The 24,541-nt window shown below is 42.5% G+C and overlaps 1 protein-coding gene across 4 annotated transcripts in view; it reads left to right on the forward strand.

Moving 5' to 3' along the window:
- The first annotated feature begins 2,607 nt into the window (after nucleotides 1-2,607).
- The window catches only part of traf7 (TNF receptor-associated factor 7), a 35,725-nt gene continuing 13,791 nt past the window's right edge, over nucleotides 2,608-24,541 (forward strand). The window contains exons 1-18 of one of the 4 annotated variants that reach the window (XM_037791477.1): nucleotides 2,608-2,753; nucleotides 5,227-5,369; nucleotides 6,950-7,007; nucleotides 7,123-7,214; nucleotides 7,424-7,537; nucleotides 8,588-8,680; nucleotides 8,878-8,911; nucleotides 9,014-9,236; nucleotides 9,369-9,503; nucleotides 10,420-10,515; nucleotides 10,772-10,893; nucleotides 16,353-16,426; nucleotides 16,585-16,633; nucleotides 18,050-18,177; nucleotides 19,453-19,535; nucleotides 19,654-19,693; nucleotides 19,825-19,941; nucleotides 23,251-23,373. In XM_037791477.1, the coding sequence (XP_037647405.1) occupies nucleotides 6,956-7,007; nucleotides 7,123-7,214; nucleotides 7,424-7,537; nucleotides 8,588-8,680; nucleotides 8,878-8,911; nucleotides 9,014-9,236; nucleotides 9,369-9,503; nucleotides 10,420-10,515; nucleotides 10,772-10,893; nucleotides 16,353-16,426; nucleotides 16,585-16,633; nucleotides 18,050-18,177; nucleotides 19,453-19,535; nucleotides 19,654-19,693; nucleotides 19,825-19,941; nucleotides 23,251-23,373 (1,575 nt within the window). In that variant the 5' untranslated portion in view covers nucleotides 2,608-2,753; nucleotides 5,227-5,369; nucleotides 6,950-6,955. The remainder of the gene's footprint in view (nucleotides 2,754-5,226; nucleotides 5,370-6,949; nucleotides 7,008-7,122; nucleotides 7,215-7,423; nucleotides 7,538-8,587; nucleotides 8,681-8,877; nucleotides 8,912-9,013; nucleotides 9,237-9,368; nucleotides 9,504-10,419; nucleotides 10,516-10,771; nucleotides 10,894-16,352; nucleotides 16,427-16,584; nucleotides 16,634-18,049; nucleotides 18,178-19,452; nucleotides 19,536-19,653; nucleotides 19,694-19,824; nucleotides 19,942-23,250; nucleotides 23,374-24,541) is intronic. The other 3 variants (XM_037791480.1, XM_037791478.1, XM_037791481.1) reach the window with 3 other exon arrangements.

Raw genomic sequence — 24,541 nt, forward strand, 5'->3', positions numbered from 1 at the left:
TCTCCTCCATGTCACTCCTCCATGTAGATCCTCCTGTCGATCATCCGTGTCACTCCTCCATGTCGACCCTCCATGTAACTCCTCCATTTCGCTTCTCTATGTCGATCCTCCTTGCTCCTCCATGTCACTCCTCCATGTCTCTCCTCCATGTCACTTCTCCATGTCGATCCTCTATGTAGATCCTCCTGTCGATCCTCCGTGTCACTCCTCCATGTCAATCCTCCATGTAACTCCTCCATGTCGCTCCTCTATGTCGCTCCTCCATATCGCTCCTCCATGTCGATCCTCCATGTAGATCCTCCTGTCGATCCTCCGTGTCACTCCTCTATGTCGATCCTCCATGTAAGTCCTCCATGTTTCTCCTCCATGTCACTCCTCCATGTCGCTCTTCCATGTCACCCCTCCATGTCTCTCCTCCATGTCGATCCTCCATGTCACTCCTCCATGTCACTCCTCCATGTCGCTCCTCCATGTCGATCCTCCATGTAGATCCTCCTGTCGATCCTCCGTGTCACTCCTCCATGTCAATCCTCCATGTAACTCCTCCATGTCGCTCCTCTATGTCGATCCTCCATATCGCTCCTCCATGTTGATCCTCCATGTAGATCCTCCTGTCGATCCTCCGTGTCACTCCTCTATGTCGATCCTCCATGTAAGTCCTCCATGTTTCTCCTCCATATCACTCCTCCATGTCGCTCTTCCATGTCACTCCTCCATGTTTCTCCTCCATGTCACTCCTCTATGTCGCTCTTCCATGTCACCCCTCCATGTCACTCCTCCATGTCGCTCCTCCATGTCACTCCTCCATGTCTCTCCTCCGTGTCACTCCTCTATGTCGATCCTCCATGTAAGTCCTCCATGTTTCTCCTCCATATCACTCCTCCATGTCGCTCTTCCATGTCACCCCTCCATGTCTCTCCTCCATGTCGATCCTCCATGTCACTCCTCCATGTTTCTCCTCCATGTCACTCCTCCATGTCGCTCTTCCATGTCACCCCTCCATGTCACTCCTCCATGTCGCTCCTCCATGTCACTCCTCCATGTCTCTCCTCCATGTCACTCCTCCATGTTGATCCTCCATATCACTCCTCCATGTCTCTCCTCCATGTCGGTCCTCCATGTCTCTCCGCCATGTCTCTCTCTCATGAGCGAAATTTTGTGACATACAGTAGTATGACTATTTTTCATGATTGTTTTTGACACAATATATCATGACTTTTTTCATGAAATTTTCTGACATACTATACTATGACTTTTTTTCTTGAAATATTTCAAGATACTGTACTATCATTTTTTTCATAATTGTTTTTTTCGAAATGCTATCCATGACTTTTTTTTACATACTATATTATGGATTTTTTTTCCTGAAATTTTTCATCTTACTATGCTATAACTTTTTTTCAAGAAATCTTTTGAAATACGATATGACTTTTTTCAATAGATTTTTCAACATATGACTTTTTTTCAGGATGTTTTTTGACATACAATAGTATAACTTTTTTCATGTAATATTTCGAAAAATGACATTTTTCACTAAATTTTTCGACATTCTATTTTATGACTTTTTTCATGAAATATTTTGATATACAATAGTTGTCATGATATCACCTGGCAGTCTAGTTTTCCCTGTTTCCTCTGTTTCCCTGTCCTATTGTCTCCTGTGTGTTTTACCCTCTCAGTCTAGTCTGTCTGTGTGTAAGGGGGTGTGGCCTCTCCTCCTTCTCCTCAATCATTCAATCAAGACACACTCCTGCAGTATATCAACTCCTATTTCTCAACTATTATTTTTTTCATGAAATTTTTCAACATGCAAGAGTATGACTTTTCTTTACTAAATTTTTCGACATAATATTTTATGATTTTTTTCATGAAATTCTTTGATATACAATAGTCCTACCTGTAGGAGAACTCAATACTTTCATAAACCTTTTTTTAATTTATTTTTACAAACAAAAAAATTCAAACCTACCAAATAAAAGCAGACATCTGGCCTATTCTCTCACTGCATCTGTGTGTACCATGGATTTTCTTTTTATTCAGTGCAACATAGCACAAACAGGTTACAAATTATACAGTGTAATATGTAGGCTTCTTGTCTTTGTGTTGTGATTTAGCTTAAGGGCAACGGTTCAATATTTTCAGTGTATTTACAGTGAAAGTGGCGACATAGACAACATAACAAGTACATTTGATGCACTAGCTATGTAATTACTATCAACTTCCTATACTTAATCATAATGTGCTTCTATTAAAGCATACTCATGGGTTTCCTCTTCTCTCTTTGTATAATAATGATATATTTGAACCATGCGTGCAGCTGCTTGGTACAGTATTTTACAGTTTCTCTGGGATGTTGCTCAGTATCTCTCCACATCACACCACCGTGCAATGCACGTGCGTCCACCATAAAACGTGATGGTGGCTGTCGCATGATTGCTCGGTCTCTGCAGGATCCAATAACGGCGCAGAACCGGAGAAAATGTGGATAGATTTGTGAACAGTGTGCTTTGCAGTTGGTTTGCGGAATTTACTGACAGCATTGAGTCCAATGGCAGCTCCGCGCAGTAGATTGTGGGAGGTGTAGTCAGACAGCAGGAAAAGAGCATATTCATCATGGGACAGGGGGAAGCCTTTTACTACATATCCCACAACACACTTCGGCATTTGAGTTGTGTGTGTATGCGAGGCAGCGAGAGAGGGGAAGATTCAGGAATTCGTCTGCAGAGTCGGAGCTGCGCTGTTCCACAATCATGGTGAGTCCACCAACTCAAACACAGCCATTCTGTTCAATCATTGTCTTACTAACGCAATACAATAGGGAATAACGCGAATGTCCCGTTAGTTGTTAGCAGAATCCGTAAAAGACCGTCAGCAGCAGTGATTGCTAATAAAACATGGAACATTAGCTAGCTAACTTAAGCTAGCAAAGGAGCCACTTTAGCTAGCTAACTTAAGCTAGCTAAAGTGGCTCATTAGCTAGCTAACTTCAGCTAGCTGATGAGCCACTTTAGCTAGCTTATGATCGCAGTTTGAAATGGTTGTTCGGTTGATCATAAAGTGCACTATGGGCTGTCGTCTCTAGTAGCGACCTCGTCAAACTGTTCTACTCTCTACTATACTTGTATACTTGCTGTTTGAACATTTCGCCAGCTAGCTAGCTAGCTGTCAGGATTCAACTTTGGTCCGTTGTGTGTGTTCTGTGTGTTCCGCCCCCTTTTCCCTTTTCCCTTCTCCCTTTTCCCTTCTCCCTTCTCCCCTCTCCCCTCCTCCGTGTCGAGGCTCCTCTTTACGGGAATCTCTTGGCTTGTGAGACAGTGACGCTGGTTGGAGCGGATTCGAGGTCCTGTCTGGATAGTTTGCAACCTATTCCCATATGAGCTGACAGTTGGCATACCTTTCTGTATACATCAGGATCTAGTTGTCCGGGTCACTGGTTTTTGGCTGTCACTTTTCCCTCTTCCCTTTGTCTCTGTGTTGCTCCCTCCCTCTCTGCCTCTGTTTGAGTAACAGTAACAGTTTGCAGATGCTGGTCCCTTTTTGCAATTTCCATCATTAAATTGTTGATAAGGCTCAGGGTCAGTGGTGCCTTCAGTCAGACAGCTGTTTTGTGTTTTCCTGTATGTCTCAGGAGGAGGATCACTAACTTCAATAAGGAGGCATAAATCATCAGTGCATGGTTGTGTAACGCAGTGCATAGGTATGTGCTTTTACAATGTACAATTTAAGTAGAAAACCAGTTACTTCTGCAAATTTGAACTTCCTCTATCCAGCTTTTGCTGTTCAATTTGTACATTGAGATTTGCTTGCATCAGTTTTGTATTTAAGCATGTAAATGTGTCATGTACAGTATATCACATTTAATAACTGTAGTAAACGGTCAAGTCGAACAAACCCAAACCACGCTAAAAGCGATGTTATGACATGTCTACATGGAGCTCTTTTGGAAATAATTAATGCAGCTTTAAGAGCACAGATATGACATTGATAAGAAAATATCCATTGACAAAATACTTCCTGGACAGACAACATCTAGTCTTACCACAACATCAATATTTGAAGGATATATTGCCCAGTACTTCTAATAAATATATTAGTTTCTTACCGGTAATTTACAAACTGACTGACTGAACTTTTGAACTTCCTGTATTCAGCCATTGCAGACTAAATATGCGCTTGGAGTCTCATTTTCATTAACACTTTTACAAACTATAAAAAACAATCCAGTTGAACCATAAAACCATCTTTCCTGTTACGACTGAAGTGGAATCATTATGTGTGACTGTGTTGTTGTGCATGAGGCCAGTAAAGTAGGTCAAAAATCTCTATAACAACAGTAACTCCACTGTATAAGTTCCATAAGTTCCATGATGCACTTACACCGATCAGCCATAACATTAAGACCTCTGATAGGTAAAATGAATAACATTGATTTTTTCGTTACAGTGGCACTTGGCAGTGAGGGGATATATTAGACAGCAAGTGAACATTTTGAACTTTGAACTTTGTGTTGGAAGCAGAAAAAATGGGCAAGCTTAAGGATGTGAGAGACTTTGACGAGGGCCAGATAGTGCTGTCTAGACGACTGGGTCAGAGCATCTCCAGAACTGCATCTCTTGTGGGATGTTCCTGGTCTGCAGTGGTCAGGACCTCCCAAAAGTGATCCAAGGAAGGAAAACGGTGAACCGGCGACAGGGTCAGACCCGAGGCTCATTGATGCCCGTGGGGAGCGAAGGCTGGCCCGTGTTGTCTGATCCAATAGAAGAGCTACTGGAGCTCAAACTGCTGAAAGAGTTAATGCTGGTTCTGATAGAAAGGTGTAGGAACACACAGTGAGGAACAGTTTGTTGCGTATGGGGCTGCGTAGCCACAGACTGGTCAGGGTGCCCATGCTGACCTAATGTTATGGCTGATCGGTGTATTTCTCACTGCCTCTCGTCTCAAGCAACTTTCAGCTGTGCTGCAGCCACTGGCAGTCGCCAACATTTCTTGGGCCAAGTGTGGGTGTGGGTTTTTTCTCTGTCTCTGATAAAATATAAAGCCAACTTATGGCTAGCATTATGGATTTATCCTGATTTCAGTCAGCCTCCTGCAGTGCTGCTCATAAATCTTCAGACTTATTATTTTTGTACTTTGTGTCACAACATATTTCTCCCACCCTCCTCCTCACTAATGTCCCCTATTTCTCTTCGCCTCTCCACTCCTCCTTGTCTTCTTTCCTCTTCCTAGGCATAGCAGTCCAGTTAACTGCTAACTGTGCATTTGTGTGTACTTTGGGTTATGAGCAGCGGTGAGACGCCTCGCTACAACCGATACTCCATAGCAGCCGTCCCCAGCAGCCCCCGACCCCCCCAGCAGACTCCGGCAACAGGGTGAGACAATAATGTGACATGGAGAGAGATTTTAATTAATTACCCAGATTATACTCATGTTGTGTGATGTATTACTGCAGTTATCACTCTTTTTGTTTAAATAAGTCCATAGTTTAAAGGAGCTCTATGTAAGAATCAGAAATTGCTTGTTAACAGTGACACCTATCATCCTGTAACTCGCGCTTGTGCTTGCACTACGTAGACACAAGCGAGCATCGGTCAAAACAGTGAGGCGACACACACAAGACTGAACGTGATATCACTATATATTTCACATGCTTGACATGTTAGCTTGCCTGTCCAATAGGAGTTTTGCCAGCTTGGGGTCCGTTTTGATACCCAAAACCAAACGAAGGTCCCTCCATGAATCGAAGGCCCAGCGGATGTTAATCCTAGTTTTTACCCGACGTCGGTCACATTCCTGTTTTGCAAGACGGGCTTCACTAGATATAACTTTTTTTTTTCTGTGCTTTCTAAGAGTTTGTGTTGGAGTCTGAGTTGTGGTGGGGACTGGTCGTTTGTTAGTGATAGCGGACTCCATTTCTAACCGAACGTTAGCTATTGTTAGCCCTGTAAGGGACCTGAAGAGAGTAAAACTTTGTTTATACTCGCGTGAGACAGATGGCAAGCGCTCTACAAGCTTGCACAGAGGCGTTTATGCTCAGCGCGTTGTTCGTTGCAATCTGGTCTGAAACGCCAGGAGGCGTACAAACAAAATATTCTGTGGATAAGCAAGACGTCACTGAGTGGTACCAGAAAGGAAAGTAGGCTGCCTGGTAACAGTAGAAAACACTAAACACCAATGTGCGTACCACCAAACATTGCATTTGGGTACTGGAATTATTACTGTCGCTTACCTCCAAGTCAAAATTACTTTCCAATTCTTGGTGCTTCCCCTCGGGTCGCCACTCTTTCCATGAGAACTTTTTTTTAGCTTTTACAAAACGATCTCTCATATTCTTTTACAGCCTCTTCTTTCCCCAGTGTGTTGCCTATTTCTTTCCAAGTATTTAATGTCATGTGACTGTCTCTGTTGTCTCTAAATGAACAGTTGTAGACATGTGTGTACAGGCGAACCTGTTCAGCCAGTTTTCCCTTGAAAACAAAATAAAAAGTTTTTTGTTGAAACAAAAAGCACAGCACGCAGTCGGCACGTAGTTACAAAAATTCAGAGGTGCACGACAAACCATCGAGACAACTTGTGAGGCCTTTGCGCACCACGCAAAAACCATGATGACCTAATTTTCTGATGTGCGCACCCCGCGCCGGCTTCACTACGCCAACCATAAACCAGGCTTTAAGGCACTTGCGAGCGAGCATGACCTCACAGCCATTGGATTTTCCCAGAAAAAACGGCCCAGTGTCTTCACATTAAAAGCCGTCTACAGGCTGATAGAGGAAACCCAGAAAGTCGTGGAAGGTCAAATTTTTTAGGTTAGGTTACAACCTGTTCACACATTGGCAATAAAAAAACGATTAAGAAACGTTTAAATGTGTAAAACCGTACATACTGTCCCTTAGCTCTATACTGTCTCTTTACCAATTCATCTATCCATGCAACCCTCCTTTCTTCTCTGCAGAGCAGGATGGAGGCTTCATTTGGCCCTACCTTCTCAGCCGTGGCTGCTGGAGCTAAAGGTGATACAAAAATAATATTCGCTTCTATAAATGCTCATGCAAATTCTCTCTTTTGCTTGAAGTACTCCATTATTCTGGCATTCATTTTTGAGAATTTGCCCTCATGTGTTTTCAGCAGAAGGGTCCACCACCTACAAGCAGCATAGAAGAACTCCCTCCTCCTCCAGCACTCTGACCTACTCTCCCCGGGATGATGACGACGGAATGGTACACCGTCACACACACGTCCTTTTACATTTTATGTTTTTCTGAGCCAGCCTAATGGATTCAAAACATTTATTATAAAGCTGATCATTTTTGAAAAGCCTTGGGTTAAAAGTACACCTGGAATGGGACAATTTTCAGTGTTTCCCACAGAATTAGATAGTATTTGTGATGGTGACCTCTTCTCTCCACTGCTTCTCATCCCCCCCCAGCCTCCTATCACCCCTCGGAGGTCAGATTCAGCCATCTCAGTCCGGTCTCTCCATTCCGAGTCCAACATGTCTCTGCGCTCCACTTTCTCTCTGCATGAAGAGGAGGAGGACACGGTATGACACCCAGCACTAACATATGCTACATATACGTCAGCAGACATAAACATATGCTCACAAACACTTAAGGGGCAGGTCCATTATTTGTAATAGTTTTTTTTAAGATTTTCATACCATTCTGTGTCTTCCCTGTGGTGTCCCTTAGATATTCAAATCCCAACATTCAAATTTTTTACTGCCATTTCCCAAGCCCTTCTAAAAACTTGTTCTCACGTGACCTGACGTATGTTTCTGCATGATGCTGCTGCTACAAATTCAGTATATATATATATCCTTATAATAAGTGTATTAACGTTACATACAGTAACTTAGATGGTGGTCGGCATTCTCCCAGTTTGGAGAAGCAGACATGAGTACCGGCACGGAAGCTAAGCAATGTACTGCTGTGGACCTCATGCTAGTGTGGATCCGAAAGTCACACAATAACACAAACAAGCTAACCGATCAATGTAGCGGTAGACCAGCAACTCCCATGTTCTGGTGGTAAAATGACTGTTTTTGTGAATGGAGTCTGGTCTGGTCTGGTCTGGTCTTGAAGTCAGCGGCTGCATTCCCCTGACAGCAAGGTAAAGCTGTAAAAATATAAAAAATTTATCATACACAGTTTTTTACACAATTGTTTTTAGATGGCTAAAATAAATTTTTCTGCTGCTCCCGTCCACAGCTGTTTTACCACGCTATCAGACAACCCATTCCATCAGTAGTTGAAACCGTTATATTGCGGTCTTTAAGACCAGACCACACTCAATTCACAAAACAGTAATTTGACCTCGTAGAACGTGAGAGTACACATACTACAACCCCACTTAAGAAATCCAAACAAACCCTTTCATTTATTTCCAATCTTAGCACAACTAACTTTGACTCAGCTAGTGCTAGTGTTCACATTATTCATAACCTTATTGATTAGCTTCCATTAGCTTACTTTGGTAACCTACGTCACAGTTGAAAAAAACGAACAGAATGCAGATGGACCCGCCCTTTAAACATGTAAAAACCCAGTGACAAGATAGTTTTGAAACTGAAACCACACCACAAACTGTGCAGGAGCCCCAGGTGTTTGCTGAACAGCCATCCGTAAAGCTGTGCTGCCAGCTGTGCTGTAACGTCTTCAAGGACCCCGTTATCACCACATGTGGGGTGAGTTTACTTCTGTCCTTTCCAGCCTGTAAAAATCTTTATCTTCTTTATCTTTATCTTAATCTTAATCTTTTAAGTTTTTAAATGAACATTTAGCCAAGGGAGGTGGGGTTTAATGAATGGTTAGTTGTGTTCAAAGTTCTTCTAATAAAACGAATATGAACATTTCACCATGCCTGTTTTTCCCTCTTCCTCAGCACACCTTCTGCAGACGATGTGCCTTGACTTCAGGTGAGACTGAAAAATGTGTTCCTTTTAAACGTGCCACTACTTTGGCTGTAGTTGAAACTGTAGTTAATTCTAACCTTCCGTTCATGTTCGTCCTCCTCACAGACAAGTGCCCAGTGGATGCGGCTAAGCTAACGGTCGTGGTGAACAACATTGCGGTAGCCGAGCAGATAGGGGAGCTTTTCATTCACTGTAAATATGGCTGCAGGGCCACAGCCAGCGCTGCAGGTGGGGCAGCGGTCTCCACCTCCACAGTGGCTGGGAAACCTGGAGCGTATGAGGTGGACCCACTGGGCTGCCCGTTCACCATCAAACTGTCCACACGCAAGTAAGGACTAAAGAGCGGCTTTTAATAGGATGTTGTATTTCTACTGCTTCTCTATGAATGCGATGTGACATACAGTAAAGCAGCAACACATAGCAAAGCTGTTACTGACAGTTTTCTTTCTCATCTCTGCAGAGAACATGAGGCCAGTTGTGACTACAGGCCAGTCCGCTGCCCCAACAACCCTTCCTGCCCCCCGCTGCTCACCATGAACCTGGAGGCTCACCTCAAAGAATGTGAGCACATCAAGTGTCCACACTCCAAATATGGGTAAGTCCTAAAAACACACTTTAACGCTTTATTTTACTGCATCTCCATTTCTTATACAGTACATAAGATATAATAAAACAAGGTCTTTGTATTCCATCTCTCAATTTCTCACACTTTTTATTTGTTTCTTTTTTTTGTTTCATCCGCACTGTTAAAGGGTAACTTCAGTATTTTTCAACCTGGACCCTTTTTTCCCATGTGTTTATGTCTAAGTGACTAACTGGGACAACAATTTGTGAAATTGGTCCAGTATTGAGGGATAACACTGTACCCTGCTGCAAGGGCAAGTGAGCAGCGTCAATGTAACGTTACGTCCACTAAAGTGCATGGCTCAGATTGTTCTTATAAGTGTCTAACAACATTATGGAAAGGACCCTACAGAGAAATGAAACCTTTTTCTTTACCTTTCTCTTTATCTGGTCTGTCTGTTACTGTGTCCAAGTCCCACTCAAGGAGAAGTCTCGTCGTGAAATCTGAATATCCGTATACTCTGGCTCAAATAACAGGCAGCCATTGAATTCAAAGACTTCATCCACATTGTCAAAATCATAAATATTCAGCCATGACATTAAAAATCTTTTAGATAACTCTAAGCTACACTTTCTGTAATCCAACACAACAAACTGCCCGGCTGGCACTCCCGTTTCCACCATGGATGTATTCCACTATGACGGTGCCAGCTTGCCCCAGTAGCACCATATTGCAGCCTATGAGCAGCTGCTGTCTACAGCGCTCTCCCTCAATACTGGACCAATTTCAGAAATGGTTTTCCCTATTAGTCAGTTAGACACAAAACAAGGGAAAATAGGGTCTAGGTTGAAAAATGTAGTAAGTAAAGTTACCCTTTAATGAAGTACTTGTGTATTACACACTCGTCTACCTTCCACTAATCTGCCTCTCTTCTTCTCCTCGACAGCTGTACATTCATCGGTAACCAGGACACGTATGAGACACACCTGGAGGTGTGTAAATTTGAGGGTCTGAAGGAGTTTCTGCAGCAGACTGATGACAGGTGAGCAGACTGTACACATCACAAGTAGAGCTATTGACTGTAACACAAATTCAACACTTGATATTGTCTCGTCTGAAGAGCTTGGTGTTCAGATATCCAAATATGTGTTTGATTGATTGGTTACTTTCTGTTTATCAAGTGTTCTGCACAATTTCAATTAATATTTATAATAATATATATATTTTTTATAATAAAGTCATCATTGTCTCTGTCTCGATCTATCTGTTTGAAATCTCTGACCTTTGACCCTGTTTAGGTTCCATGAGATGCAGCTCACTCTGGCCCAGAAGGACCAAGATATTGCTTTCCTGCGATCTATGTTGGGCAAACTATCTGAGAAGTTAGACCAGCTAGAGAAGAACCTGGAGCTAAAATTTGGTAAGATACAGTAGAGAAACAATTCTTCAGTTCTACCTGCTTAAGTTATCGTTGATACTCTTACTTGATACTGACACTTCCTGCCTGTGCTTTACAATGTGTGAAGGCAGTGGTAGGCCTTTACTGTGAACCCAGAGGTGTTGACATTGACTTTAGCGGTAAGCTAAAGTTACAAAGATGTACTACATTTATTTTTTCTCACTGTAGATATAGACGTTTTCTGCGCTATTTGCATTCCTGGTTACACCTTATTAACAACAAAAATGATTAGCAACTGCTAATGGAGGAATTCTATCTATAGTTTGCAGGTAGTAGGAATTAGGGTTGGGCCGGTGTAAACATTTTCAAATCAGTTTGATATACCAAACTTTACCACTAGGTGTCGCACTTGACTCGGCAGTCGTTCCCGAGTTGAACATAATGAAACTGACAGAGTCCATGTATGAGTGTTGCGACTTTAGTCGTGTTTACGATAAAATCAGCTCGTACACTGGACCTGACCTGTAACACTGGAAATCGACCCAACTCTAGTAGGTATGTAACGATATGAAAGAAAGTAAATTTGCGATACAAATATGTGACAATTCAAATCGGTGAGATTTGAATCGAGAACAAATTGTGATACTCTTTTTAAACAGCAGAGGGCGCTATCTACTTTACACTTCTATCTACTCTTGACTTTGCTTGTTCGACGTCCTACGTCACTCACGTCACTAGGTGTATCAAGGCGCAAAGACATGGTGGCTGCAGGTGAAGATTTTGAAATTGAGGACACAGCATCATGTTTCACATCGGAGGTGTGGCCGCATTTTGGCTTCCCTAACACCTCATCCACACTGGAAACGTCAGGAGCGCGTGGCGGCTGCGTGGCGTGGCGTGGCGTGGCGTGGCGTGGCGTGGCGTGGCGGCTGCGTCATTGACGTGTCAGGTGTTCACACCAGCTGCGCCTTTCTTTCTACATAGAGTTTGCCTTTCATAATGGCCATTTCATTTCATTATAGATATCATTTATATTTATTTTAGACAGAGAAAGGTTAAGAAACATGTGGTAATTTGTAAATAATAGTAATAATCCACAATTAAAACCCCGTACTATACATCATTCATGGAGCTCTCCAAGTCATTGCATGTTCTACAACACTGTCCGGCACATATTTCAGAATAAAAGCCTCATGTTAACAAATGAAGGAATTCTGTCCACGGAAAAAAACGCTTGAGGGCTTTTATTTCCAAATGAAAGCAGGAATTGTTGATTTAAACCCCATACTTTATTCATTCATGGAACCGTGCAAGTCACTGCATGTTCCACAACACTGTTCTGCAAATATTTCAGAATAAAAGCCTCGTGTTAACAAATGAAGGAATTCTGTCAAAAGAAAAAAACGCTAAAGGGCTTCTTTTTTTTTTTTTTTTAAATGAAAGCAGGAAATGTTGATTTAAAAATAAGTCTTTACTCTTTTTCATCTCTGTAACATTTTCTACAGATAGAGACATTGAAACTGTAGTAATGTTGCTGATAAGATGTCAATATACTGTCAATAGATCACTTTCACTGTCTGTGACATATTCTACAGATGTCTAGACATTGAAACTGTAGTAATCTCTGGTATGATGTCAATATACAGTCAATAGATCACTTTCACTGTCTGTTGTTGTCGTGATCCGCACGTGGCTCGCGTCAAAAATAGGCAAGACCTCGAATCTCTAGAAGAGACGCAGCCGAGCCGTGCGTGAGATGCGTGTTTCACGCGGGCAGTGTGCCTGCTCTAACCTGTTAATACGGACGCCGAAATAAAGAACAACAGGTAACGCAGCCGCCACGCGCTCCTGACGTTCCCAGTGTGGATGAGGCTTAAGTCAGAAAATGAAATAGGTAGGAAGACAAAAACAGTGTGCAAATGTTGCAAGAGAATGATGAACGACACAAATGGTCAATTTAGTTTTTTTTGTTATTTAAGACAAAATATATCATCTGTTTAACTTTTTACAAAGAAAAGAAAATATGCATTGTTTTGCATATTTGTACCTTGCATGGCAGCTGGATTCTTGCGATATCACAAGATCATGCGATAATTGCAGGATCACATATCATACGAAAATCCATTTGGTCAGGCTTCAAGTAATGCGTTTGTGTCCGGACCAATCAGCGTCCTGTGAGGAGCTACTGGCAACTACGGGTGTGGTTTAGGTGTGTGAGGCGACACAGACTGGCGACTGTTTGTTCTAAAGAACAATGGCAGCTCCTGAAGAGGTTTGTGTACATTATACAGTAGCATCAGTTCTATCAGAACTGGTGAGTATTTCTTCATTGAAAGAAGAGCAAAGAACAGCACTGAAGGCTTTTCTTCTCCCGACTGGCTTCGGCAAGATTTTGATTGACAGATGATTCATCCAATCACCTGCCAAGTATTTTTTGAAAGTGTTTGCCTTTTTCCAAATAGTTTCCAATGACTGCTTCTCAGATGGTTCTTTGAAACAACAAATAATCTGGTGCGTCAGGTTAATAGGTTATACCCTACCTCAGAAATAAGAAAGGATTCTTTAATTTGATAAAGAAAAGATAAGAGAAAATATATACATACTGTATATACTGTATGTATATACTGTATGTGTATACATGTTTATACTGTATGTGTATACATGTATATATTAGGGGTGTGACGATTCACTCAGCTCACGATACGATACACGATATTGGGCTCACGATCTCGATATGATATTATAACAACAATTTTAACAAAACTTGAAAAAAAAATGGCCTTTTATTTTATAGACACAAAATGCAAAACAATGCCGTTGTTTGCCCAATAGTTCAATTGTTTATGAAATTGTAATGTTTTCTAACTAGTAACGTGGTATAGCCTAATCATCTTGTAATAGAATGTGTCATTTGAACTTCAATTCTAGTAAATTCAAGTAAAGTATTTTGCCACAAACTGAACTGATTGGCTTCTCTGAAAACTACAATAAACAAGTTTGTGCAAACTATAATCAATGTCACAAAGTATGAAAAACTCCCAATACTCAAAGTGCAAACAGAGACTGAACAATTACCTTCAAGCATGATAGCTTGTCACAGAGCTAAGATCTTAAGCTATATGCCCAGCTTAAGAGATAGACATATTCTTTTTCAGGAATATCAGCATATCCACATTTTCAGGAAGGGATCTTTGGGCATTAATTATGTCCCCTGCTGTTGAAAAAACATGTTCACTCGGAACTGAGGTAATGGGGGATGGAAAGGTATGCTTTTGCAAGTGGAGACAGCAAAGGATACAGAGAACAAATTTCTCTCCACCTCCTCAAAGGGCAACTAGTGAGTGGGATAGAGGCCTCTTTTCTGTACATCTCAATTTCTTTCTCTACCCCTCCGTTGGACTGTTCTGCTGGCTGAATAGTGAATGAGTCCCTAAGCAGATCTTCAAGTGCTGTCTTCTTGGATGGAGGTTCTTCCACTTCCAGCTCAGCTCCTTGAACCCCTTGTCCTCCATGTGTGGGATGTCCACCTGTTGTCACTTCTCCCCTCTCCTCAGTTTCCTCAGCTGTGGTCTACAAACAGCAGAAACACTGTCATGAACCTTTAGATAAACCTATAAGCAACAAAGTGCCCCACCCCCCCTCAGCCCTCCTCTCAACACACACTCGCTGTGATGCTGTCTCTAAATAACACACACACACACACACACACACACACACACACACAGACACAGACACAGACACAGACACAGACACAGACACACACACACACACACACACACACAGTATACAAATGGGGAAAGCAATTTATATACCTGATTTTGCTGCAACTGTTTTGCCTTCTCCTGCACCCTGAGGAATATGGCCTTGCGCTGGTTTTGGTCTAGCTGGGGTAGAGCCCGGAATCTGGGGTCCAGCGCTGTACTCTCCAGCAGATAGTTGTATGCATCCCCACTGTATCTGTCCAAGATTATTGAGGATTGCACTCTTTGTGTTGGCCATGGTGGTGGAATCATCATCCTTTGGTGCCGTACTCTGTTCGATCATGGTCTTCAGTGGCACAATGAGAGACATCGTGGGGCTCTTCTCGTCACATAAGACTGTAGTGGCTGTTTTCAGTGGCTTAAGCAGTCTGACTAGGTCTTCAGCATCTCTGATATCAGATATTTTTGCTCCAGATAGCATCTCCAAGGTGCTGTTCCACCGAGTGGTAACGTCCATGATTAATTTATGCAACGGCAGTTGTAGTAGCTTCTGCTTGGAGGCCAACACCGCCGTAGTTGTGGAACTCCGATGGAAAATGCGGCCACACGTCTCACCCGCCTGAGAAAACGACTGACACGCGCTACACCGTGGCCAGCTATGGTAGCCAGATTTATTGTATGTGCAAAGCACTTGATGTGCGGCTCCAATCCTGCCTTGCGCACAGCCACATCCATATTACGTGCATTGCATGCTATGGTTTGCCCTTTCCAGTTCCCACTCACTGACAGCTGCTTGTAAATTTCGGCTATGTTTACCCCTGTGTGGGACTCGAAAAGTGGACGAATCTGGAGTACGACACTTTCCATTTCCCACTCGCTGTTGATTATGTGGGCTGTAATCGTGATGTAGCTTTGGGAACTCCTTGAAGTCCAACCATTGGTGCTTACTGCAATGCTTTCTGCCTCTTTCATGATCTGTACAACGTTGGCCTTCAACTCTCTGTACAGGGTTGAGACTACTGTTCGAGTAAAATGAGCGCGTGATGGGATGGTGTATTTGGGCTACAATGTATGGAGGAGTCGCCGAAATCCTTTATTTTCCACCACAGTTAATGGCCGCTGCAATAAAAACGCCAATGTCCCTCGTTATTGCTGCGGCTCTTGCACTCGACTGTGGACGTTGAGACGCAAAGGTATCGTGAATTGTATCGAATCGTGAGTTGAGGTTATCGTTACATCCCTAGCAGGTAGGTTTTTGTCTGGAGGAGTCCAGTATTGGCTCTAAGCCATACAGGCAGACAAAGCTGTTGTAATAAACAGTGCTCAAAGCACAAACTGTGTGCTATACGTGTATTAGACAAGAACGTGATGGTTTGGTTTCGCCATTCCATTTTCAAAATACTTAAAGCCTGTTAATGTATGAACGTCTCCACAGGTACTGAAGAAGTGATCTGTAGTTACAGATTTTACATCTTAATCAGTTCAACACAGAGAGGTTTACAGATTTATCATTTTGTAAGAAGAGTACTGGTATTGAATCAGTAACGAAACAGGCAATTAGGGATGCACCAATTGTGCATCCCTAATTGCCTGTTTTCATCAGATCACGTCTCACTCCTGCACTGCACCACACTTAAAACATGACTTTTACGACCTCTTATGCTGATGGATAAATATTGACTGGAGAACGTTTTATGACCCTTATGGACCCCCCTTGCTTGAGCACAGCGTCCTAACTGTGTTTTCTTCTCAAAATGATCATTCCTGTGTTTTTTTCAGATGTGTTGGATGAGAACCAGAGTAAACTGAGCGAGGACCTGATGGAATTTCGTAGAGATGCTTCCATGCTTAACGTAAGTGTGTGTGCACCTTGCAAAGAGTAAGAGACAAATGTGGACAGTATGTGTGATAATAAAAGTTTGAATTAGGTAGCCAGAATAAAAGGATTGGAGTAGGTGTGTTAATGTAGCTGTTGAACAAATCCCATAAGCTATTGTCTGTCTCTCTGCAGGATGAGTTGTCCCACATCAACGCTAGGCTCAACATGGGAATCCTGGGCTGTAAGTATCTGCCTGTCTGTCCTCCTTTTTAAATCACCTCTCTCAGTGGAGGAAAACATTTGATAAACACTTGCTGAGACCTGGAACACGTTTTGAATGACTTAACCCCCTGAGACCCGAAGACTTAACTGTTTTCAGAGGCTGTAGCAGGTTCAGTTTTAGAGCTAGAGTGAAGATACATTTATCATATGAAACTAGAACTTAAGGAATCCATTTGCAGCAGCAATGCCATACTAGCTTGTTGGGAAGGAGGCTAAATAACGCTCCAAAGTTAGTCTCAATTTTGGCGAGGAAAAACTGGTATGGCCATTTTCAAAGGGGTCCCTTGACCTCTGACCTCAAGATATGTGAATGAAAATGGGTTCTATGGGTACTCACGAGCATGTTGGGAATTAGCACCAGCCACCAGCCAAATGCTGGTAAGATATGCAGGTAGCTGCTAGATTTGCTTCACTCACCAGCCAAAAAAACAATGGTAATCTATGGAGTGGCTGGTATATATAAAAAATAAATAACTAAAATGACCTGTGTTGACATCTAGGATAATCACAGCCTCATGAAACTTTACAGCCACAAACTAGAGACCTAGAGCTTTCAGAAGATGGATGGCTCTCCTAGGTATATTGACAATAAGGGGGTTTCTGAGCAGTTTCCAGAACAGAAGTGCTCACCATCCAATCGCTGAAAAATCTCCAAATGTCGAAAGTTTTGAAACCAAATCACAACATGGCTTTTTCTGTGGTGTTCCTAGAGGTCTTGGTGTCTTAATGTGGTATTTTGGAGGGATTATTGATCATTTTGATCAATTCTCCAGTGGTAAAAAATGGTTAAATTTAGCACCAAATCTGTGTAACATATAGTATCAACCCAAAAACTGATGGAACAACTTATGAGACATACAGTAAGTGAGCATGGGAATAGCCATCATATACTTCTATCATAATGTTCTATTCCCATTGAATTAATTCATTCATTCATTCATTCATATTTATTTCTGATTTATGACTAGAACAGCTTGACACACAGTGCTGAGCTGCATCTCAAATTAATCTTCAGGTTCCAGCTTTCAGCTGATGTACACCACTTCTATGTGGCATCTACTGTTGACCTGCTACCTCCTAAAGACCCCCTATACCCCCCTAAAAAGGACTCCAATTGTTCGTTTCAGAGGGTTAATCATTAAAGTTCTGTTGAATTGAAATGTAAATCCTAGCTCTGACTATCTTCTCTGGTCGTTCCTTCCTCCTCTCCCTTACTCCCACTCACCACCTTCCTTCACCAACCACCGTCTGTCTCGTCCTTCCTCCTTTCCTCATCTACCTCTATGTCCCTTTTTAATCAGTTATACTCCTCCCTTGTTTAGCTTCCAATGAAAAATACATATCCAGTCTTACCCGTCTCTGTGCCTGTGTGTAGCATACGACCCCCAGCAGATCTTCAAGTGTAAGGGGACATTCGTTGGCCACCAGGGTCCTGTTTGGTGTCTGTGTGTCTACTCCACTGGTGACCTACTCTTCTCTGGATCCTCAGATAAGACTATCAAGGTAACATCAACACACACAAAGGAAATGAAAGACCGACATTAGCACTGCGTCCAATGTTTTTTTCATTTTCTTGATGCCCACTGTTGATGTAGTAAAGGGCCTTCAAACTCATGTATGTATTACTCAAACTTCTCCAGAGTATGTGCAGCAACACGCCCACACCAATGCAACCTGTATGGTCTGTTTTTTTTGACGCAGTACTATTTTTGACTTGAACGCAGCCTTCACCCATCTACTTCCAGAGAGACTCTGATAACTTACGCCCACAACCTTGTTTTGTATTGGAAATGTGGAATTATAGATTTGTTTTAATGCTAATTCACTCACTCAAAAATTAGATTTATTTATTTAAAGGATCCAATGGCAGTAGCTAATCTTCCTGGGGTCCGAAATCCAGTACATCATATTCATCATATACATACTTTATACAACACCGTCTTTAGTGGACATGAGCTGAAAAATGTTTTAAAGTGATTGTATGTATTTTTAAAGTGGGGTTGTATGAGATACTTATCCATAGTCAGTGTATTACCTACAGTAGATGGCGGTCAGCAGCAGTAAAACATATTTTAGCCACCTCAAAGGAAGGCCCAAAAAATATCAATTTCAGTTTAAGTGTACGCTATATTTAGAATATTTTCACTGCTTTACCTTGCTGCCAGACAGCCCTTTCTGACGGGGAAATGCCTCGGTATGTCCATCTATGCTTTCTTCATATTCACCAGACTCTATTGACAAAACCAGTAATTTTACTATGCAGAACACGGGAAACACCAATGTCACACAATAACGCAAACATCTAACCGACAGAAGCATCGGTAAACCAGCTACTCGTGTTCTGAAAGATAAAATTACTGAACTTACTTTTTGTCAAAGAAGTCTGGTGGCTTTGGGCATAGATAAAAGATCCAGTTCCCCGTCAGAAAGGGCTGTCTGACAGCAAGGTAAAGCCTTGAAAATATTCTAGATATACCGTACACTTAATGATGTGATATAGATTTTTTTTAGGTGGGTCTTTATTTTAGTTGTCTTAAATCCGTTTTGCTGCTGCCCCCCCGTCCACAGCAGTACATTGCTTTGCTTCCGTGCTGGTACTCCTGTCTGTTTCTCCAAACTGGGGGCGTGCCGACTGTCCTCTACTGTAGGTAATACACTGACTATAGTACCTCATACAACCCCACTTCAAAAAGATCCGAGCTATCCCTTTAAGAGGCTTAAAGGCAATTCTTTCAGCCTTTTAGCAGTATGTCTATTTGTCTCCTCTCTTGCCCTCAGGTATGGGACACGTGCACCACCTATAAGTGTCAGAAAACCCTCGAGGGTCATGATGGCATCGTACTGGCACTGTGTATCCAAGGGTAATAATATGCAACACATGCACATAAACAACACACGCTATGATTAAGATACATGTCAACTGGGAATGACCAGCCCTCACCCCAAAGCATGACTCGTCAATATCTTTTGCCTCCATAGAAACAGGCTGTACAGCGGCTCTGCAGACTGCACCATCATCGTAAGTAACATTCACCTACCTGTTTCCTCTTTTTAAGGGAAAACTTGCACGGTTTGAATTGTTTTCAGATGCTATAGCAGTTGTGTTTTTGTCTTTCCGTTATGTGTCTTGCTGCTGTGCATCTTGCGTAGGTGTGGGACATCCAGACCCTGCAGAAAGTCAATACTATCCGTGCCCATGACAACCCTGTATGTACACTGGTCTCCTCCCACAACATGTTGTTCAGCGGCTCCCTCAAGGCCATTAAGGTACAGTTATGTGCATCATGTGTCATCCAGTTTATGTTGTGTTGTTTCATCATTTTAAAACTTTCTGCACAGGTTTATTTAAAGTGCATTATCATATGATAGTGCTTAGGGGTGTAACGATTAACTGATTCCTGTTGAAAAATCAATAGAGTCTTAGAAACGGCTACATTGATACAAAACTCTGAATCCGACTCAATTTTGAGGGGAATTGGTCAAAAATCTACGTGGCCGTCATAAACAAAACCAATACAAATAGCTCCACTTGAGCCGCTTTTTACATGTTATGTGTGTGTATGACATGGATGTGGTGGGAGCGGAAAGAGAGAGAGAGTGAGGTGTCTGTGTGTGTGTAGCGTTATGAGGGGAGAGACCGGCAGCAAGACCCGACCCCGCATCTCCACTGCATACAGAGAGGGGGAATGGGGTGCAGCGGTCTAGCCGTCATGCATGCAAGCAGGCAGTCACTAGCGGGGAACTAGCGGTAAAGGAGTCACAAAAACGGGATTAAAAAGTGTCAGCTAGAATGTCATCTGGGTCCTAGTGTCCCACTGCTAGAATGTCATCTGGGTCCTAGTGTCCCATTGTTACACTAATATAGCAGCTGGCTGGGTACAGATGGTGTCAACACAGTCTAGTTTTTGGCCATTGTTGAAGGATGCTGTGAAATAACACTTGTCTGTGCATCAAGTGTTTCCAGTAGATTTAGAATTCTGTCTGTGATATATATATATATATATATATATATACTGGAAAAACAAAGTTCTGAAACTTGTGTTTGGTGGATTATTTCTCTGTTGTTACAATGCTAATTGGCATTGTATTTTACATCGTTTGAAAGCCTGTTTATTTACCTTTGCAATGATGTCCAACTTGTAAGGATCATGCATTTGTGGGATGAGCAGCACAGCTGATTATGTGGGTAGCGTCCAAGAAAAATTTGCCAAAATGCTCCATCAATGGTAAACAGTGTATTCTCCTGTTGGTATTGACTCTTGTTTTGAGTTGTTTGGTGGATTGGATGATTGAACTCTCTATCAGTAACAAGGAACAAACAAGACATATTGGCTATTTTACACTTTATTGATTTAATACACCGTCAGGAGCCTCAGTAGAGGTGGAAGATCCATACGCAGCCACAACAGCCTGGCACCTCCTCCTCATGCTGGTCACCAACCTGGTCACACGTTGCTGTGGGATGGCGTTCCATTCCTCAACCAGGATTCGTTGCAGGTCAGCCAACGAGGTTGTGTCGGTCACTCTAACACGTACAGCACGCCCAAGCTGATCCTTCAAGTGTTGGATTGGGTTGAGGTCTGGACTCTTGGCAGGCTGTTCCATTCTCTCTACTCCCACATTGTGGAGGTAGTCTGTGATAACTCTGGCTCTGTGGGGGCGAGCGTTGTCATCTTGGAGGATGAAGTTAGGTGCCAGATTGTGCAGATATGGAATCGCCACTGGCTGCAGAATCTCATCCCGATATCTCCCTGCATTGAGATGGCCTTCAATGATGACAAGCCTTGTTTTGCCAGTAAGAGAGATCCCGCCCCACACCATGACACTGCCCCCACCAAAAGCTGTTACTCCATCGGTTCCATTGTCTGTGTTGTCGACACCAGCGCAAATGGGCCTGACAGTGAAGGCAGTCATTGCAGGCTTCCTGGTAGTCTTATGAGAATACACTGTTTACCATTGGCAGAGCATTTTGGCAAATTTTTCTTGGGCGCTACCCAAATAATCAGCTGTGCTGCTCATCCCACAAATGCATGATCCTTACAAGTTGGACATCATTGCGAAGGTAAATAAACAGGCTTTCCAACCATGTAAAATACAATGACCATTAGCATTGATACAACAGAGAAATAATCGACCAAACACAAGTTTCCGAACTTTCTTTTTCCAGTATATATATATATATATTTATATATTTATATATATATATATATATATATATTTATATATTTATATATATTTATATATTTATATATATATATATATATATATATATATATATATATATATATATATATATATATATATATATATATAAAGCATCTTACCTTATGGTTTCATAATGTGGGACACCATGTCACTAATACATAATATTCCATCACATCATCATTACAGATATAAAGCAAACAATAGTTGAAATTAAAGGTCATTATCATTAAATTACAACCATGGCCAATGAGCCGCAGTGAGCCATATTGGTATAGGAAATATGTGACACGTCATGAGAATACTATGAATTCATTTAAACTGAATTGGATCGCAGCCGAACCGGATCGTATTGAAGTAGTGCTATATACACAGTCGCTGTTTTATCCACCACTTTGTTTTCGTCATTCTCATGGTAAAACTAAATCCGTAATGCTCCCATACAGCAGAGCCAAACGATGCTGGTGGATCCTCTAACTGGACTTTATCATGTCCACTCGCCATTTCCTTAACTGACTGACAGCCGCACTCTGCACTTCATCTGTGCCAACTGAGAAGGAGGCTAGGTCACGCTTCATCAACACGTCATATCTTTGGGGTACAACATATGAGCAGTAAATTCTGGTCTGCACTCGCTGGAGTTGAGCCAATAGCAACGCACAACCACAGCTTCAGTTACACTGCACATGTGTTATACCCCGTACCTCAAGAACTATGTCCACCCGTGTCCCAGCCTCCTTCCATAGGCTTTGATCGGCCTCATAACTTATTTCAAATGAACCGAACAATTCATACACGACCCGAACCGTGACTAGCGAATCGAACGGTTTGGATTTTTTACCTAAACCGTTCCATCCCTAGGATCAACTAATTACCAGGAAATAGTTTTATTTAAGTGACCTTTAGTTTGGACTCAGAAGATGAGTGTGTAAATGTGGCTCAGTGAGGAGAGGAGGAGAGGAGGAGAGGCAGACTGTAAGGAGCAACGGCTGTAGCCTTGTCTTTGTTACCATGGTTACAAGCTAGTGAGAGAAGGGAATGGGATTATTGTGGTGTGAGTGTGTGATGTCAGTCCTCTTACACAGGGACTTTCCTTTCTTACCCAACTAGTGCCTCCTCCTCCCGTCACACAGCTTCTCTCTATTTCAGCTCAGTGACATCATGCACTTCACTTTATTCACCACTGTGTAGCTGCCCCAGCTCGGTTCAATACACTGTCTGTGTCTGTGTCTGAGAGTGTGTGTGTGTGTGTGTGTGTGTGTGTCTGGGAATGTGTGTGTCAAGTATTTACAGTAACAATATGTTCCACAGGATTTGTTTTTGTAATGGAAACGTATTCATCATCTCCATAAATCTTATGTGTGGTGTGTGTAGGTGTGGGACATCGTGGGTACGGAGCTGAAGCTGAAGAAGGAGCTAACCGGTCTGAATCACTGGGTTAGAGCACTGGTGGCCTCCCAGAACCACCTGTACAGCGGCTCATATCAGACCATCAAGGTAGGTGGAGATATGAGTAGTATACATACACAGTTCAGATTCCTGTTTTTTCCATTCGTACTGTAGCTTAGTAACTCTAACTAGGCACGGCAGGCCTGTCGAGCTTTAGATTTCTCTACATGCTGAAGCAGTGTCCATGGGGCGACACTCCATATATGAAGAGCTTGTGCCTTTTCACAAGGGCAAAAGTTGAAGGAATGGATTCAAATGTGTTTATTTGCTTTAAAGGTAAGATTGGTAGTGTGCAAAAACTTTTTGTTGAAATTCTCTTTACTTCCAATAGCAATCAATAAATCAAATGCTTATCAAGTCTTCCACCAGCTGCTAGCTTGAAAGCGGAGTACTAGCAATAGCCATGTTTGTAGTTTATCTTGTTGTAAACTTGTTGTTTATCTGACAACTTTTTTTTTTTGTATGCGTCATTGTGCATGCCTAACTGTGGGAAAGCACCAATACAGAGGAATCGATAGTCACAGAGGCATGAGATGCCAAGGAATGGGACAACTAAGAACCCGTTCTTAACGGGAACCGATTCTCTTTTCCCATCTATAGCGTTTTCCCTGTCTACCAAAGTGGCGGATGGCCTGACGATTTTACCCGCCACTGCCAACAATTTACCCACATTTGGCGGGTGGTGGGTGCTAATTTCAGACCCTGACTTCCATACCCGACTCTTGCTATTTGTTTCTCAACGAGTCGAGGCGGAGCTGGCGCTGCAGCTGCACTTGTTGCCATCTTTCACAAATAGTTGTTTTTTCCGAGCTGTTAGGTGTTCTTCTTCTTCCTTCATTTCACGGCAGATGAGAACACTTGTAAGCGTATATGCTGCCCCCATCAGATCCGGAAGGATCGCATCTCCAGTAATGTAAACATAGGCCCTGTTCACACCTGGTATTAACATGTGTCCTCAGTGATCCGATCACAAGGGGACAGCTCTAAGTACAGGTGTGAACACACTCAAGACGCATTGAGATCGGATCTTTCAGACCACGTTCAGAGGTGGTCTGGGCCACATATGACCACATTCTTTTAGCAGTGTGTAGTTAATGCGTCCTGGGCCACATTAAGGACCGCCTACTCATCTGATGTCCAGCTGGGATCCGCGCCCCTCAGGTGAATAAACAGGCAGACACAGGCGCAAGTCAGCGTGGAAACAGCCTCTGTGCTC

Source organism: Sebastes umbrosus, chromosome 14 (assembly GCF_015220745.1).
Source record: "Sebastes umbrosus isolate fSebUmb1 chromosome 14, fSebUmb1.pri, whole genome shotgun sequence".
NCBI classification, from domain to species: domain Eukaryota; kingdom Metazoa; phylum Chordata; class Actinopteri; order Perciformes; family Sebastidae; genus Sebastes; species Sebastes umbrosus.